The sequence below is a fragment of the Salvelinus alpinus genome, chromosome 17 (assembly GCF_045679555.1).
Source record: "Salvelinus alpinus chromosome 17, SLU_Salpinus.1, whole genome shotgun sequence".
NCBI classification, from domain to species: Eukaryota; Metazoa; Chordata; class Actinopteri; order Salmoniformes; family Salmonidae; genus Salvelinus; species Salvelinus alpinus.
In genome coordinates this window covers 38140250-38156250 of record NC_092102.1, presented here as the reverse complement: position 1 = coordinate 38156250, position 16001 = coordinate 38140250, and the positions used below count along the sequence as shown (strand labels likewise).

The 16001-nt window shown below is 42.5% G+C and overlaps 2 protein-coding genes across 4 annotated transcripts in view; both read left to right on the top strand.

Moving 5' to 3' along the window:
* The window catches only part of LOC139542910 (zinc finger protein 512B-like), a 61418-nt gene extending 53877 nt beyond the window's left edge, over positions 1-7541 (top strand). For both annotated transcript variants that reach the window (XM_071348882.1, XM_071348883.1), the window contains exons 12-18: positions 692-790; positions 1352-1579; positions 1704-2012; positions 2149-2250; positions 2454-2516; positions 2639-2737; positions 3204-7541. In XM_071348882.1, coding sequence (XP_071204983.1) covers positions 692-790; positions 1352-1579; positions 1704-2012; positions 2149-2250; positions 2454-2516; positions 2639-2737; positions 3204-3584 — 1281 coding nt within the window. In that variant the 3' untranslated portion in view covers positions 3585-7541. The remainder of the gene's footprint in view (positions 1-691; positions 791-1351; positions 1580-1703; positions 2013-2148; positions 2251-2453; positions 2517-2638; positions 2738-3203) is intronic.
* A 468-nt stretch (positions 7542-8009) lies between these two features.
* uckl1b (uridine-cytidine kinase 1-like 1b) overlaps positions 8010-16001 on the top strand; it is a 77413-nt gene continuing 69421 nt past the window's right edge. Inside the window, exon 1 of one of the 2 annotated variants that reach the window (XM_071348888.1) lies at positions 8010-8125. In XM_071348888.1, the coding sequence (XP_071204989.1) occupies positions 8082-8125 (44 nt within the window). In that variant the 5' untranslated portion in view covers positions 8010-8081. The remainder of the gene's footprint in view (positions 8126-16001) is intronic. The other variant, XM_071348886.1, reaches the window with a different exon arrangement.

Genomic DNA, 16001 nt, shown 5'->3' with positions numbered 1-16001 from the left:
AGCTGATGTGTAGTCCCCTCCCCTGTCCTCTCTCTGGCTGTGCTGTGATGTCAGCTGATGTGTAGTCCCCTCCCCTGTCCTCTCTCTGGCTGTGCTGTGATGTCAGCTGATGTGTAGTCCCCTCCCCTGTCCTCTCTCTGGCTGTGCTGTGATGTCAGCTGATGTGTAGTCCCCTCCCCTGTCCTCTCTCTGGCTGTGATGTCAGCTGATGTGTAGTCCCCTCCCCTGTCCTCTCTCTGGCTGTGATGTCAGCTGATGTGTAGTCCCCTCCCCTGTCCTCTCTCTGGCTGTGCTGTGATGTCAGCGGATGTGTAGTCCCCTCCACTGTCCTCTCTCTGGCTGTGCTGTGATGTCAGCTGATGTGTAGTCCCCTCCACTGTCCTCTCTCTGGCTGTGCTGTGATGTCAGCTGATGTGTAGTCCCCTCCCCTGTCCTCTCTGGCTGTGCTGTGCTGTCAGCTGCTGTTTTTATCAGACATGTTTTTGGCACTGATAAACCCTTCGGTGAAAACATTAGTTTGACAGTTGTCATAAACATGTCTTGAGTAACGGCGTTGCCATGAAACCATTTAATGATCCTGGCACCGCCTGACGCCTGAGATGGAAAACACATTTTCCCGGCCTAGTTGGGAGGGGGAGGTGTTTTCAGGGGACACGACTCTGGTGCGACGCTGTGTTTGTTCCCCCTTCAGGCCTCGGGGAGCGAGGGCCAGACGGGGGACAGGCAGGAGGAGAGAGAGAGGCTGCGCAGAGTGCTCAAACAGATGGGACGAATCAAGTGTCCTAACGAGGTATGTACTCATGTGCTTCTTTTTCTCTATAATCCCACTTTATCTCTCTCTCTCTCTCTCTCTCTCTCTCTCTCTCTTTTCTATTTCTGCTGCACACCCCTCCATCTAACCGTCTCTCCTTCTTTCTTTCTTTCTTTCTCTCTCTCCTCTCTCACTCCCTCCTTCCCTCTCTCTTTCTTGTTATTCTGCCCAAACACACATCAACACTCTGTTACCAATTACTCACACTAGAGTAGAGAGGAGAGAGAGGTGAAGAGACAGGACAGCTGAGACAGACACTCTCACTAACCTCTCTTCATCCATTCATGGGCATTTCATTTATTTCTTCCACTTCTAACTCACTCTTCTCTTATTCAACCACAAAAATGGTTGTCCACCTCTCTTGAGAAAGCTAGTTTATGTCAGTGACACTATATGAAGTTAGATGAATATAACCTAGACATGTTCGTTAAACACATCCATATTCTGCTCCACTAACCTGATTTCCAGTCTAATGTCAATTTTCTATTTCTCCCATTTTCAATGTTGCATGCACACGTACGTGCACCCACACACCCACAGGGCTGCTCGGCCCATTTCTCCAGTCTGATGGGGTACCAGTACCATCAGAAGCGCTGTGGCAGAGAGCTGTCAGAGGAGGACAAGCCTGTGTTTCTGTGTCAGCACTGTGGGAAGACCTACCGTTCCAAGGCTGGCAGAGACTACCACCTCCGCACTGAACACCGCACACCCAACACCCCCAACACCACCAACATCAACGATACCAACAACACGAACGCCAGCAGAGGGGTAAGAGAGAGCAGAAGCGTTTTTGTTTTAAATCTTTATCGGTTGAGATTACACCCATAGTCTTTGGTTGAATCGCTGTGAATTCTCTGATTGGTCCCTGACTGGGCTGTCCCTCCTCTTCCAGGTGAGCACAGAGGAGTCCCAGACACAACTTGGGGGAAGGGGGGAGCTGAACCACACGGAGAGAGAGAGGAAGGAAAAGGAGAAGTGGCAAGAGTTGTCTGCAGGTAGGGAGAAAGAGAGCGAGGAGGGGAGAGAGAGGGAGAGAGAGGGGCTGGGGGAGGACTTTGAGAGGACTCCCAGTGGTAGGGTGAGACGTCGCTCGGCCCAGGTAGCAGTGTTCCACCTGCAGGAGATAGCAGAGGATGAACTGACCAAGGACTGGGGAACCAAGCGCCGCATCAAAGATGACCTGGTACCGGACAGCAAGAGGGTAAGACACAGACAGGCACACACACACACACACACACACACACACACACACACACACACACACACACACACACACACACACACACACACACACACACACACTGAACATCTTGTCCCTGTCTGTCCTCCTCCCCCAGTTGAACTACACTCGGCCTGGCCTTCCCAAGTTCAGTCCCAAGCTGCTGGAGAGTTGGAAGAACGAGGTCAAGGAGAAGGGTTTCCTCTGCTGCTCCAACGGAGTAAGAACCTCTAGACAACATGTTCTGTCCATTAAACACCTTTCAGATAAATCCTGTTTTTTAAATTTTCCAGTTGTTTTTACACATTCCAGCACTGTCAATCAATTCTGAGCTCTACAGGCTCTAAAAATGAGCAAGTGAAGATTTTATACGCACAGTTTACTATATTGGTATCTGTTGTTATTGTTCCTCTCTGTTTCTAGAGCTGTGAAGCTGTTTACTCCAGTGTGTCCGGGCTCAAAGCTCATCTAGCCAACTGTAACCAGGTAGGATCATCAGGACCAGGTTAAGTTAAATGGATGAAAACATATCTGACCCTGTGTCAGTGGTTAGGTTTAGGGACAACTTGTACCTACTCCTGACTGAGATGTGTTTCTGTATGCTTCAGGCAGGGGGCGACGCAGGGAAGTACACCTGCTTACTGTGTCAGAAGGAATTCAGCTCAGAAAGTGGTGTCAAGTACCACATCAGCAAGACACATTCACAGGTGAGACTTACATACATAAACCCTCACAGGTCTGATATACACGTTGAAGTATATAAAACAGACTCACTCACAGATAACGCATTCACTCATTTATATACACATTTTAAAACACACAGGTGGATGTCATACACACATGCAGTAACAGAACGTTTTCCCTCATTATTATCATACGTTACATTATCATACGTTACATTATCATATGTTACATTATCATACGTTACATTATCATATGTTACATTACCATATGTTACATTACCGTGCGTTACATTACCATATGTTACATTATCATACGTTACATTATCGTACGTTACATTGACATACGTTACATTATCATGCGTTACATTATCATGCGTTACATTATCGTACGTTACATTATCGTACATTACATTATCGTACGTTACATTGTCGTACGTTACATAATCATACGTTACATTATCATACGTTACATTATCATACTTTCGTACAGAACTGGTTCCGAGCCTCTAGCCATGTGGTGCCCAGCAGCAGCAAGAGCAAACCGGCAGAAAACAAAGAGTTTGAGAAAAAGGAGGTTAAGAACGGTGCCACCACAGGAAAGAAGAGAGGCCGCAAGCCCAAAGAGCACCCCCCTCAGGCCACCCCTGTCCAAACAAAGACTCCTTTCAGTTCTACCCAAATCTCATCCTCCACACCCACCCCAAACCCAACTTCAGCCGCCACCCCGAACACGGCCCAAGTCCAGCACCAGGCCCAGTCCCAGATCCCGACAGAGAGGGTGAACCTGGAGACCCCGACATTAAACAGACAGCCCAACCCCCCCACCACACGGAAGGGAAAGACCAAGAGGGTGCCCCCTCCCTCAGAGTAGATCTGCTTTCACTAACCCAGGAGCCAGAGAGGATGCTATCTCTCTGGCTAGCCATCCACATTACGCCAGTAAGCTCAAAGACGTTATGGACGACACAAGGACTGGGGGACAGCGAACTAAACTAAAAATAACCATAGAGACGTGAAAACAATTAGTTCATGCGTTTGATTTCACTCTGATCTTTGTGTTTTAACCTTATACTGTATACGGTGTATGTGTCTACTGGTATATGCTGATGTAACAGTTCATTTTTTCTCCATTCCATTTCTAAGCATAATTTCAGTTAAGCTATTCACAACAGGGGTTAATTGTAATCAAAGTTAAAATCCCACTCAATATATAAATAGCATTTTCTAAACAAAAGTCATATTTCAATAGAATTTTGCATAATTCCCTATACATGTCTGTAGATTCATGTTGTGCTTGAGAGATTTTTTAAAGGATATTCTATTAGCATGGTGAGGTAATTTACTGCTAGTGATTTTTCAATGGATATACTGTACTGTGTATATATACAATATCTATATCTATATATCTATATACTCAAAGCAATGACGTCAACCATCGTTTTTTCAAGGCAGGAAGGTCAAATTTGCATTTTGTTGTTTCCACTTTGGCGTCTTGAGTTTGTTTTTCATTGTGGCAGCTGAATGCCGAAGTAGAGAGCTCTTTTCATCAGTCTGCTTCAGTGCAATATAGTCATGTGTTTTTGTCACTTTCTTTGTTGTTTTTTGGCCCAGAGTACACACTGTTACGCATAAATCAAACTCTTTCTTCTGTTCTTATGCTGTTTAAGTATTTATAGTAATTTTGTTAATTTCAAACATTTACACTGAAATGTGGGAGTTATTTTTTATTTTACATATGATATGAGATTTTATCAAATTTTTGAGACATTAATTATACCTTGGGGCACAAGAGTATGATTGAGGATGTTTACACAAACATTTCTAAACTAAAATCTGTATCTACACCAAACAATGTAAACGGCATATCCACAAAGTTTGAAGATGAAAAAATGTTGTTAAATATATGTTTCCACTGCTATTGTTGCTAATGATGGACTAAATGCTGAATCTAACAGTGGGAAAGTATTTGACCAGAGTTGCACCATTGCAGCACAATCAAATGAGTTGTCACCATTTTGGAGCTTGAAGTCCGACTTGAGGCTGATCTGGAGAAATCTACTTGCTCTTATTTGAATGAAATCACTCAGAAAAGGCAGCGGCATATGTCTTTTTATAGAAAATTGAAGTCAGTTTGAAAATAATATTTTATGAAACGAAAAAGAAACCCTGCAAATATAGTTTCTAAAAACAGTTGTCTTGCACTAACCCTAACCCTTCCCTCCCTTCCCCCTGTTGTGTCTTTCTGCACTTGAAGAGCACTGCTAATCTTTCACCCCAACATTAATGCTCTGGAAGAGGCTGCCCTTAGACACAGATCTAGAAACCAGCCTGCCCTCCCTAAATTCTAACCTTAACCATTATGGGCAAAGACACAAAACTGGCCATAGGTCAGTGTCTAAGGGGCAGTTTCACCCTACTCAAACCTTAACCCCCTATATGGTTGTAACCAGGACTAAAAAAGAAACCGAGTGGTGTCCAGAAATAAGTACTTTTAGTCCTCTGTGACCTGCATTCTAACCAGATTCAATGACAAATGGGAAAATAACAGGGCCACCTGTCTAACTCAGAATCCTAACAAAGCCATAAATGATCCTCAGAAATGCAAAACATTTAGGCTGTTTTACCAGTCATAACTGTTTTATCGTCAAATGAATTAAGTCTAAATTAAATATCTTTAATTTATGAAAAATACTAGCATGTGCAATCAGAGAATTTTAATATTTTATCTATATAATAATTACTTAAAGTAAATACTTGAATTCACACAAAACAAATGAAATCATTTGATTGAAATAAAACCCCTAAAATCTTTCATTTATATTTATATCAATAGAGCAGAATAGCTTGCTCTCAAAGCGACAGATCTATTTTATAATCACTTGTGTATATTATCTAGTTAATATGATAGCAAGGGGAGTTTGTAAAAAGTTAATGGTTACATGGTGCAATTTAATCAGTCTGCTTGTTCATCCAGCACAGTTTTTCCTAAAATTGTACTTTGCATTATGTCCAAATACAGATACTTAACTCATACTATAATGTTATATTAACCCTTGTGCTGACATTTTGTGTTCCTCAAGTTAGGATTCAGCCCAATATCACCATTGCAATTTAATTAGATTTTCTAAATGTCAGCCTACATTGCTTTAATCCATAATTGTCTATTTTGGGATGATGGGAGTTCTCAAAGAGATTTGGGCAATTAAGTCAGATGAACTCATGGATACCATTTCATGTCTCTGCGTCCAGTTTGAAGGAAGTTCAAGGTAGTTTCTGGAGCGATCATTAATGACTGGAAGTCTATGTGATCAGCTAGCTTAATTGCAAAAATCTCTCACTATCCCTTTCACAAAGGACTGGGTGTAGGCTACATCCCTTACATTGCATTACGATTGAATACCTTCCGTATTGTTATATTCACATTTAATAGATGAACAACAGAGGTTAGATAGACGAGCACTGATGGAACCTTGCGCTTTTCAAAACAGTTCTTCAGACCTTGGCCATTGGCTCTCGTCTAGTGACTGGCTTTTGTGTATAGGGAGAATGAGCACCTTGGCTGGAGTTCAGTTATAGAACATGCATTCTCACAAAGCCTTTGCAGAAACATTCTACAGGCTACACGTGAATTCCAACCCTTTATTATGAGAGGATGCTAAGAACAGTTAGCAGTTGGGTGTGGAGTTTTGGCACAGTATCAATTATGAGTTGCTTGTTGATTGTTTGATTTTTACGTCATATTGACTGCTATTGTTTACCTGACAAGCTTTGGTGTTTGCAATATAATAGTTTAGCACTGCTTACCATTGTGGATATTATTATATACTTTATTTTACCCTTTACTACCTGTCTTCCTAGATGATGTGGGAAACACATATCCCGCAGTTTGAGCTAACGTAGAATACAGCACCAACTGCAACAATATGTTTAGAGAGTATAGCAATACACCATATTTTGACGGTCACATTGGCTTGCTAATGTCTTGATATCCAGTGTAATTTACACATTGAATGGCTCATTTATTTCACCTACCCTATCCTTTTGTTTGTTTGCTTAAGAATTGTCTTTTCTCAGTGACAAATCAAAAAAAGAAGAAAAAAATGAAACAAAAAAAGGTGAAGTGGAAGTCCATCAAATGTGATGGTATGTGTTGAAATACACTGTTTACCGTGTTTGACGATGCACATTTCATTTAGCTCTTCAGGACACATTGGCACACATATGGAGAATGTTCATTTGTCGATATCTAAGGGTGAACAAGGAGGCGTGTGTGTGTGTGTGTGTGTGTGTGTGTGTGTGTGTGTGTGTGTGTGTGTGTGTGTGTGTGTGTGTGTGTGTGTGTGTGTGTGTGTGTGTGTGTGTGTGTGTGTGTGTGTGTGTGTGTGTGTGTGTGTGTGTGCACTTACTATCCAATGAAATAGGCTTGAATTAGGAGTGTTGTCTCCAGAGCTTTTTAGTGGTCTGGACTGTGTGTGGTTTGACTTTTGTACCTGGGCATAGGCTAAGGTGTCTTCCCTTTTTTCACAAAATGCTATTTCTCCCTTTAATGTTTTATCTTACAAACATTCACAATCTCAAACGGCTTCAGATGACTCTTTGTTTTGAAAATTGACCATTATAGAGAGGATACAAAATGATTGGTTATGTTGAGAAGAATACCTATGATGTTTTTCCTGTTTTCTATGTTGAAGTTGTTCATATCTGAAGCTATATCCTAACTAGGGAGGCACCACACCTCTGAATCTGGTCTGTTACAATTTTTAAAAATTGTTGTATTACCTGTGCATTATTATCCCTCAAATAATGAATAAAAATGTTGTTGACTAAGTTTGACAGTTGCCATATATAATACACGCTGTTCATCATGTGAATGGTTGGTAGCCTATATGACCTGACAATTATTGAAGCTGATACAATGGATTTTAAACATTCACATTTTATTATCATAAATAGCATATAGCCTAGTTACATGACTTTATATTTTGTTGATTTATTCTTTGAACCACATGACATAGTGTCACTATATATCATAATATATCAAGTGTAACAATTCAATAACCTCATCCAGTAACACGTGGCCCTGACACATTTGAGTCCCTGCCACTATATTGGCTAGAGAAAGGCCCTGTTGAATATGACCGTATATGAACGTTACCTCATGGTGCGTTACAGATCGACGGAACGCCATGAGGCACTTTGGGACTACGAGTCCTTTTTTGGGGGTTGTGCTCACGAAAATCTATTTTTGCCATTAGGCAAAGAAACGACAAGACCCAGAATGCAACTGTCTAAGCCCCCTCTACACAGCTGACTATCAAATACGGGAAGAGCAATGTCTACCGTGTGCTGAGAAGGAAGGGTCTCAAAGATGGAGTGCGGAGAGAATTCTTCTTCGCTGTCTAATTCCAACAGGTATTTCACTTGGTTTGGGGATTGACTGTGGCGACAAGAAGTGAACTATACAACCTGTTTTTGCTGACGGTTGATTTTCGTGACAATCTGCATCCTTGGTGAACGTGAACCTACGTTCTGACCTCATGGTTACAAAGGAAGCGCGAGTGCAGTCAGTTCAGAAAGCATCAGTACACTGTATCAGTTATGGAAGCGAGGAAGTTTCATTGTAGCAAGCATTGTCTGTCGATATAGATACAGAAAGCACAAGGTTCGGTTAATTCTTTCATTATAGGCCTTCATCATGAAGGCTTCATGCCTTGCCGTCTTGCGTAATGGTGATTTTTGACAGCGGTCCGACATTTATAACCCTTTAATAACTGAACGAATAGTGCTAGTGATCGTTTTCTATAGGTGGACTTCACTGCGCATGTGTTCCCAAAATAATCCAGACACAAACCGTTAAAAAAATACCCTTAATATAATGGAGCATGCGTTTCAACTTTTGGAATGTGCTAATTGTTTTCGACTATATTAGCTCATAAACACTATGGAATTGGCTTATTATTATTTTTGTTTACTTAATTTGTAGATATTGTAACACCCTAAATGAGGAGGTTAAATGCAATAATGAGATGTTTGATATTTTGTGGTCACTGCAACCAGAGACAACATATCAGCTTCTGAAGAGAATGGAATTTTCGTGAAGAACTATTAACATATTTAAATGGCATCAATATTTACACTCCAATATCTGCAGCAGTGATATGCTTATCTGTTACACAGGTCCAATATCCTGACCGACAAAAATCACATTTGTGAAATTCCCAACACAGCATTGTGTTATAATGTTCAACAGTGCAAAATTGCTTCCTTGACTCTAGTGAATGTTCTCTGAAAAACAGAATGGCAGAGAAATCAAATCAAATGTTATTGGTCACATACACATGGTTAGCAGATGTTAATGCGATTTGAGTCCACACTCCTATCATTGACGTTTTACCTGTTGTAAACCACACGAGGGTGTTCTTACATTAGCCTAGTTCATACCAATGATATATATAAAACCCTGGATTGCTGATACTTTGTTTTGGCCATGGCGAGGCTTTGAAGCCACTGGTCGGCCATATTGGCTTTCCTCAGAAAAGTAGTCCTCCGTAGGAATGAAATGATACAGAAATCATCCCTGTATGATGCATTTTGCATAATATGATGCAAAATGCAACATTATACAGGGATAATTTCTGTTTTTTGAAAGTTATATATCGTAAAATTGATTCCATTTGGACTATATAGTCAACAATGGACTATATTTTGCTTGAAGAATTGACCAAAGCTGGTGTGAAGTCCTCAGTACTGCACAGGAATGTTATGAATTTGATGTAACTAATAGCATGTCCTCGTTTCTCAAATATGAAGGAGTACGGCCTTCACATTGGGTTCTTAACCAAATATTTTGGCCTTTGTCATCCTCTAGAAAGTGATCTGCTGAAGAAGTTGTTTTGACTCCCCCATTTCACAAGGTCATTAAGACTTCAATTAAATTAAATTAGCTTGGGAGTTAATAAATGTATAGCTAATGAGATTAAAATCACCATACAGTGACATATTGGATTAACTGACAAATGGGTAGTACACATTTAGCAGTTTTATTGTTATACGTAGTTCCATCTTGTCATCTTTAAATATAGTCCTTTTGCCTTCTGACTGTGCACTTTATGTTCCAGCCCAGTACTAAGACAACCCATTCAATTTATCAACAACTTTAATTGTCAAGTCCTTGATTAGTTGAATCAGGTGTGGTACTGTTGGCCTGGAACAAAAGCCTGCACCCCCTAGGAGACCCCAGGATCAAGATTGAAAATCAATGGTGAGGTTTGGTGGAAAACCTAAAGTAAGCTACACCACAGTATTAGGCCTATTTACTCAATAGCATCAGGGTATTAGGTCTATTTACTCAATAGCACCAGGGTATTAGGTCTATTTACTCAATAGCACCAGGGTATTAGGTCTATTTACTCAATAGCACCAGGGTATTAGGTCTATTTACTCAATAGCACCAGGGTATTAGGCCTATTTACTCAATAGCACCAGGGTATTAGGTCTATTTACTCAATAGCATCAGGGTATTAGGTCTATTTACTCAATAGCACCAGGGTATTAGGCCTATTTACTCAATAGCACCAGGGTATTAGGCCTATTTACTCAATAGCATCAGGGTATTAGGCCTATTTACTCAATAGCACCAGGGTATTTGGTCTATTTACTCAATAGCACCAGGGTATTAGGTCTATTTACTCAATAGCACCAGGGTATTAGGCCTATTTACTCAATAGCACCAGGGTATTAGGCCTATTTACTCAATAGCACCAGGGTATTAGGCCTATTTACTCAATAGCACCAGGGTATTTGGTCTATTTACTCAATAGCACCAGGGTATTAGGCCTATTTACTCAATAGCACCAGGGTATTTGGTCTATTTACTCAATAGCATCAGAGTATTAGGCCTATTTACTCAATAGCACCAGGGTATTAGGTCTATTTACTCAATAGCACCAGGGTATTAGGCCTATTTACTCAATAGCATCAGGGTATTAGGCCTATTTACTCAATAGCACCAGGGTATTTGGTCTATTTACTCAATAGCACCAGGGTATTAGGTCTATTTACTCAATAGCACCAGGGTATTAGGCCTATTTACTCAATAGCACCAGGGTATTAGGCCTATTTACTCAATAGCACCAGGGTATTAGGCCTATTTACTCAATAGCACCAGGGTATTTGGTCTATTTACTCAATAGCACCAGGGTATTAGGCCTATTTACTCAATAGCACCAGGGTATTTGGTCTATTTACTCAATAGCATCAGAGTATTAGGCCTATTTACTCAATAGCACCAGGGTATTAGGTCTATTTACTCAATAGCACCAGGGTATTAGGCCTATTTACTCAATAGCACCAGGGTATTAGGTCTATTTACTCAATAGCACCAGGGTATTAGGCCTATTTACTCAATAGCACCAGGGTATTAGGCCTATTTACTCAATAGCACCAGGGTATTAGGCCTATTTACTCAATAGCATCAGGGTATTAGGTCTATTTCCTCAATAGCACCAGGGTATTAGGCCTATTTACTTAATAGCACCAGGGTATTAGGTCTATTTACTCAATAGCACCAGGGTATTAGGCCTATTTACTCAATAGCACCAGGGTATTAGGCCTATTTACTCAATAGCACCAGGGTATTAGGTCTATTTACTCAATAGCACCAGGGTATTAGGCCTATTTACTCAATAGCATCAGGGTATTTGGTCTATTTACTCAATAGCACCAGGGTATTTGGTCTATTTACTCAATAGCACCAGGGTATTAGGCCTATTTACTCAATAGCATCAGGGTATTAGGTCTATTTACTCAATAGCACCAGGGTATTTGGTCTATTTACTCAATAGCACCAGGGTATTAGGTCTATTTCCTCAATAGCATCAGGGTATTAGGTCAACAGCAATTTACTCAAAACAACCGCGGTATTGCAGAACCTTCTCCTGGGATTTTTTCCCCTGTGGTGATCTCTGTTACCATAGAGAGTAATGCTACTAATCGTTATAGTAACCAGTTTAGCGACTTTGTTTTGACTCTGCTACTTTAACAGTGAGTAGTGTGTACTGTAGTGGGACACACCTGCTTCTCTGACTACAGCTGTCCTTGACAGAGTACCTCGAAGTCTCCATAAACACTGATACAGGGTCATGTATGTATCCTTTCCCCCTAATGGTTAAGGTTAAAATTTGTTGTAGGATAATCTAATCTTAGATCTGTTGTTGGGTGCAATTTGCAAATTGCGATTCTGTGAACACAGTCATTTACATGGGTTACTGGCTGTGGCATTTCCACATGTTTGCTTGTGTTTCATAGAAAACCAACAGGAATCATGAGGTTTGTGTGAGTGCGAAGTGTTTGTCTACTACAGTAAGACTGGGCAGCGTGTGTGTGTGTTCAGGGACACTCCTTACTTGCAGCTGACAGAGTGTAGTGTTTCATCATGCTGTTTATTCCCCACTTGTCTCTGAATGCAGTGTGTGTGTTTAAGTTGTATCAGTTGAATGTACAGGATACACATGGTATACACTGTCCAATGAAAGGCTTACTTGCAGGTTCCTTTTCAACAATGCAACTACAATAAGAAAAAATAAAATAAAAGAACAGGAACATAAAGTAAATGGCTCAGTAGAATAGAATAAACATTTTAGCAAAAGTAATACATGAAGGCACAATTTATAGTCCAATATTTACACATTTTGCAGAACGGGAGCTTGGGGGGCAAGTGTTTAAAGTGTGCAGCATTTAGCAATCATAGTAAGAGTATCGTAGCAGCAGTTGTGATGTGTGTGTGTAGCATGAATGTACTGTGGATGTGTGTATGTCTGTGTGGGTGTGTGTATGTCTGTGTGGGTGGGTGGGTGGGTATGTCTGTGTGGGTGGGTGTATGTCTGTGTGGGTGTGCGCATGTCTGTGTGGGTGGGTGGGTATGTCTGTGTGGGTGGTTGTATGTCTGTGTGGGTGGATGTATGTCTGTGTGGGTGGGTGTATGTCTGTGTGGGTGTGTGTATGTCTGTGTGGGTGGGTGTATGTCTGTGTGGGTGTGTGCGTGCGTGGGTGGGTGGGTATGTCTGTGTGGTTGTGTGCGTGGGTGGGTGGGTGGGTATGTCTGTGTGGGTGTGTGCGTGCGTGGGTGGGTGGGTGGGTGGGTATGTCTGTGTGGGTGTGTGTATGTCTGTGTGGGTGTGTGCGTGGGTGGGTGGGTATGTCTGTGTGGGTGTGTGCGTGGGTGGGTGGGTGGGTGGGTGGGTATGTCTGTGTGGGTGTGTGCGTGGGTGGGTGGGTGGGTGGGTATGTCTGTCTGTGTGGGTGTGTGCGTGGGTGGGTGGGTGTGTGCGTGGGTGGGTGGGTGGGTGTGTGTGTGAGTGAGTGCGTGGGTATGTCTGTGTGGGTGTGTGTGTGGGTGAGTGCATGTGTGTTAAGGTGCGGAGAATCAGAGCAGGTGGTCAGTCCAGTTGAAGTATTCAGCAGTCTGATGGCTTGGAGATATTGGGTCTGGAATGGGGAGTAAACCCTGTCCCTTTCCATATGCGTGCCATTGGTTGGAACAGGCAGCGAGTTTCCAGTATAGCGCCATCTGAGGGGGCAATGACGCCGTTTTTTATTTTTTTTATCTCCACCACTCTTGACAACTTTGTGTCTGAATGTGGAGGGACATATTTTATTGAACTCAAACGTGGAATACACAACACACTTGAAGCCTGAAAACAATGTGTTTAGGTGCAAACGTTTGCCTGAGGCCTGGTCCATGGCTTCGGCCATTCCTGACGTACCCAAATTAGACATGCCACTTGAAGGTACTGTTGTCACCATGGGTGTTTGGGGCTTTTGGCAAGGGAGGACCCAAACTCGTGTCATTCCCCATCCCTGAGATAGGTGCACGGGGGCTGTCTCAGGACCATCCCTTGGAAGTTGGGTGGCACTTGTGCCAGACAGACCGGCGTTGCGCCTGGGAACCAGGCCGGTCAGACCTGGTGATGGGCCGGCCCCTGGGGAAGTCCACTTAGCTGGGCTTCCAGGCCTGTCGGCCTTCCGGAAGGTGGGATTCACATTAGCCACGGCCTTGTTAGCCTACGGGGATAAGTAGCCAGCTAGCTTGCCATCCACCAAACCTTGATGACTTCTGCCGTGGGGGTGAATACGGCCACTTCACCTTCAAAACGAATAGCAGCCCTGCGGCCCAGTTCTATGAACGATGTGTTGGATACCAGGTTTTCCCCCGCTACTCCCGTAGCATGAGGAGGTGGCTGTCACGGAACAAAGTCCTCTTTGTCACCCGAGAAACCCCCGGAGCCGTCCAGAGACACTAAGTCATCATCCGAACCTGGGCCCTGTATGTAACCAGCGGTCTCACAATCTCGCTGTTGGGATGCTAGTTCCACCTGTTCCGACCACAGCCCCAAGTCTCTCTCCACCTCCTTCTCCTCAGTCCAAGCCGAGGTACCGGCATCCGGGAAAGGAAAGTTGCCATTGGTAACTCCAAGCTTCCTCAAGAATACTACATGTCTTTCCAGGGAGTTTGCACACAGTAGGTGGCAATGCGCACACGGACTGGTTTGAACGAGGGCCGCCTAAGCCTGTTCCAAGCCGAGACAAACTACACACATACAGTACTAGTCAAAGGTTTGGACACGCCTACTCATTCCAGGGTTTTCTTTATTTTTTACTATTCTCTACATTGTAGAATAATAGTGGACATCAAAACTATGAAATAACACATATCGAATCATGTAGTAACCAAAAAAGTGTTAAACACATTTTAGATTCTTCAAAGCAGCCAGCTTTTGCCTTGATGACAGCTTTGCACACTCTTGGCATTCTCTCAACCAGCTTCATGAGGAATGCTTTTCCAACAGTCTTGACGGAATTCCCACATATGCTGAGCACTTGTTGGCTGCTTTTCCTTCACTCTGCGGTCCAACTCATCCCAAACCATCTCAATTGGGTTGAGGTCAGGTGATTGTGGAGGCCAGGTCATCTGATGCAGCACTCCATCACTCTCCTTCTTGGTCAAATAGCCCTTACACAGCCTGGAGGTGTGTTGGGTCATTGTTCTGTTGAAAACAAATGATAGTCCCACTAAACGTAAACCAGATGGGATGGCATATCGCTGCAGAATGCTGTGGTAGCCATGCTGGTTAAGTGTGCCTTGAATTCAAAATAAATCACCAACAGTGTCATCAGCAAAGCACCATCACAGGTCCTCCTCCATGCTTCACGGTGGGAACCGCACATGCAGAGATCATCCATTCACCTACTCTGCGTCTCGCAAAGACATAGTGGTTGGAACCAAAAATCTCAAATTTGGACTCATCAGACCAACGGACAGATTTCCACCGGTCTAATGTCCATTGCTTGTGTTTCCTGGCCAAAGCAAGTCTCTTCTTATTATTGGTGTCCTTTAGTAGTGGTTTCTTTGCAGCAATTCGACCATGAAGGCCTGATTCACGCAGTCTCCTCTGAACAGTTGATGTTGAGATGTGTCTGTTACTTGAACTCTTTGAAGCAATTATTTGGGCTGCAATCTGAGGTGCAGTTAACTCTAATGAACTTATCCTCCTGTGGCAGTCCTCATGAGAGCCAGTTTCCATTATAGAGCTTGATTGTTTTTGCGACTGCACTTGAAGAAACGTTCAAGTTCTTGAAATGTTCCGTATTGACTAGGGCTAGGCAATATGGCCAAAATATCATATCATGGTATTTTTTAGAATTTTTTTCTCGGTATGACGGTATTTTATGTTTTTGATAAATCAAAGTTCTAAATTTGCTTTATGAGTAGTGCGTGACCCTAGGGTGGCAACCCTAACCCTTTCTCCTATACTGTTCAATTCAACTTCAACCTAAAATAATTTCCTACATTTCCATCAATTTCTGCATTTCCTTCAGTCATTTGAGATCATTTGCACACTGCCCCGATATGGGCATAAATACTAGGCCTGATTTTTAACAAAATGTTGCATTTGCGATTTAGATCAAAACACTTGGGTGAACTTTTGGAATCATGGAAATAGAATTTGCTCTGACTCAGAGCTTTTATTAGCTAGTTAGCTTTCTAGTGATTAGCATTAGTGTCTAACACGATTTAGCTAGAAAATACAAACTAGATGTTTGCAGATGTAAGAAACACAAACTAATACAAATTGGAAACAACATTGTTGTCATCAACATTGTTGCATGTGATGCAGTGACCATGAAGACTGCGCTCCTTGAGTGACAGGGGGTGGGACTAGGTCTGTGTGGAGAGCGTCATGGAGAGAGAGAGAGAGTGTCAATGGATGACTCAAGTAGCAGAGTAAAC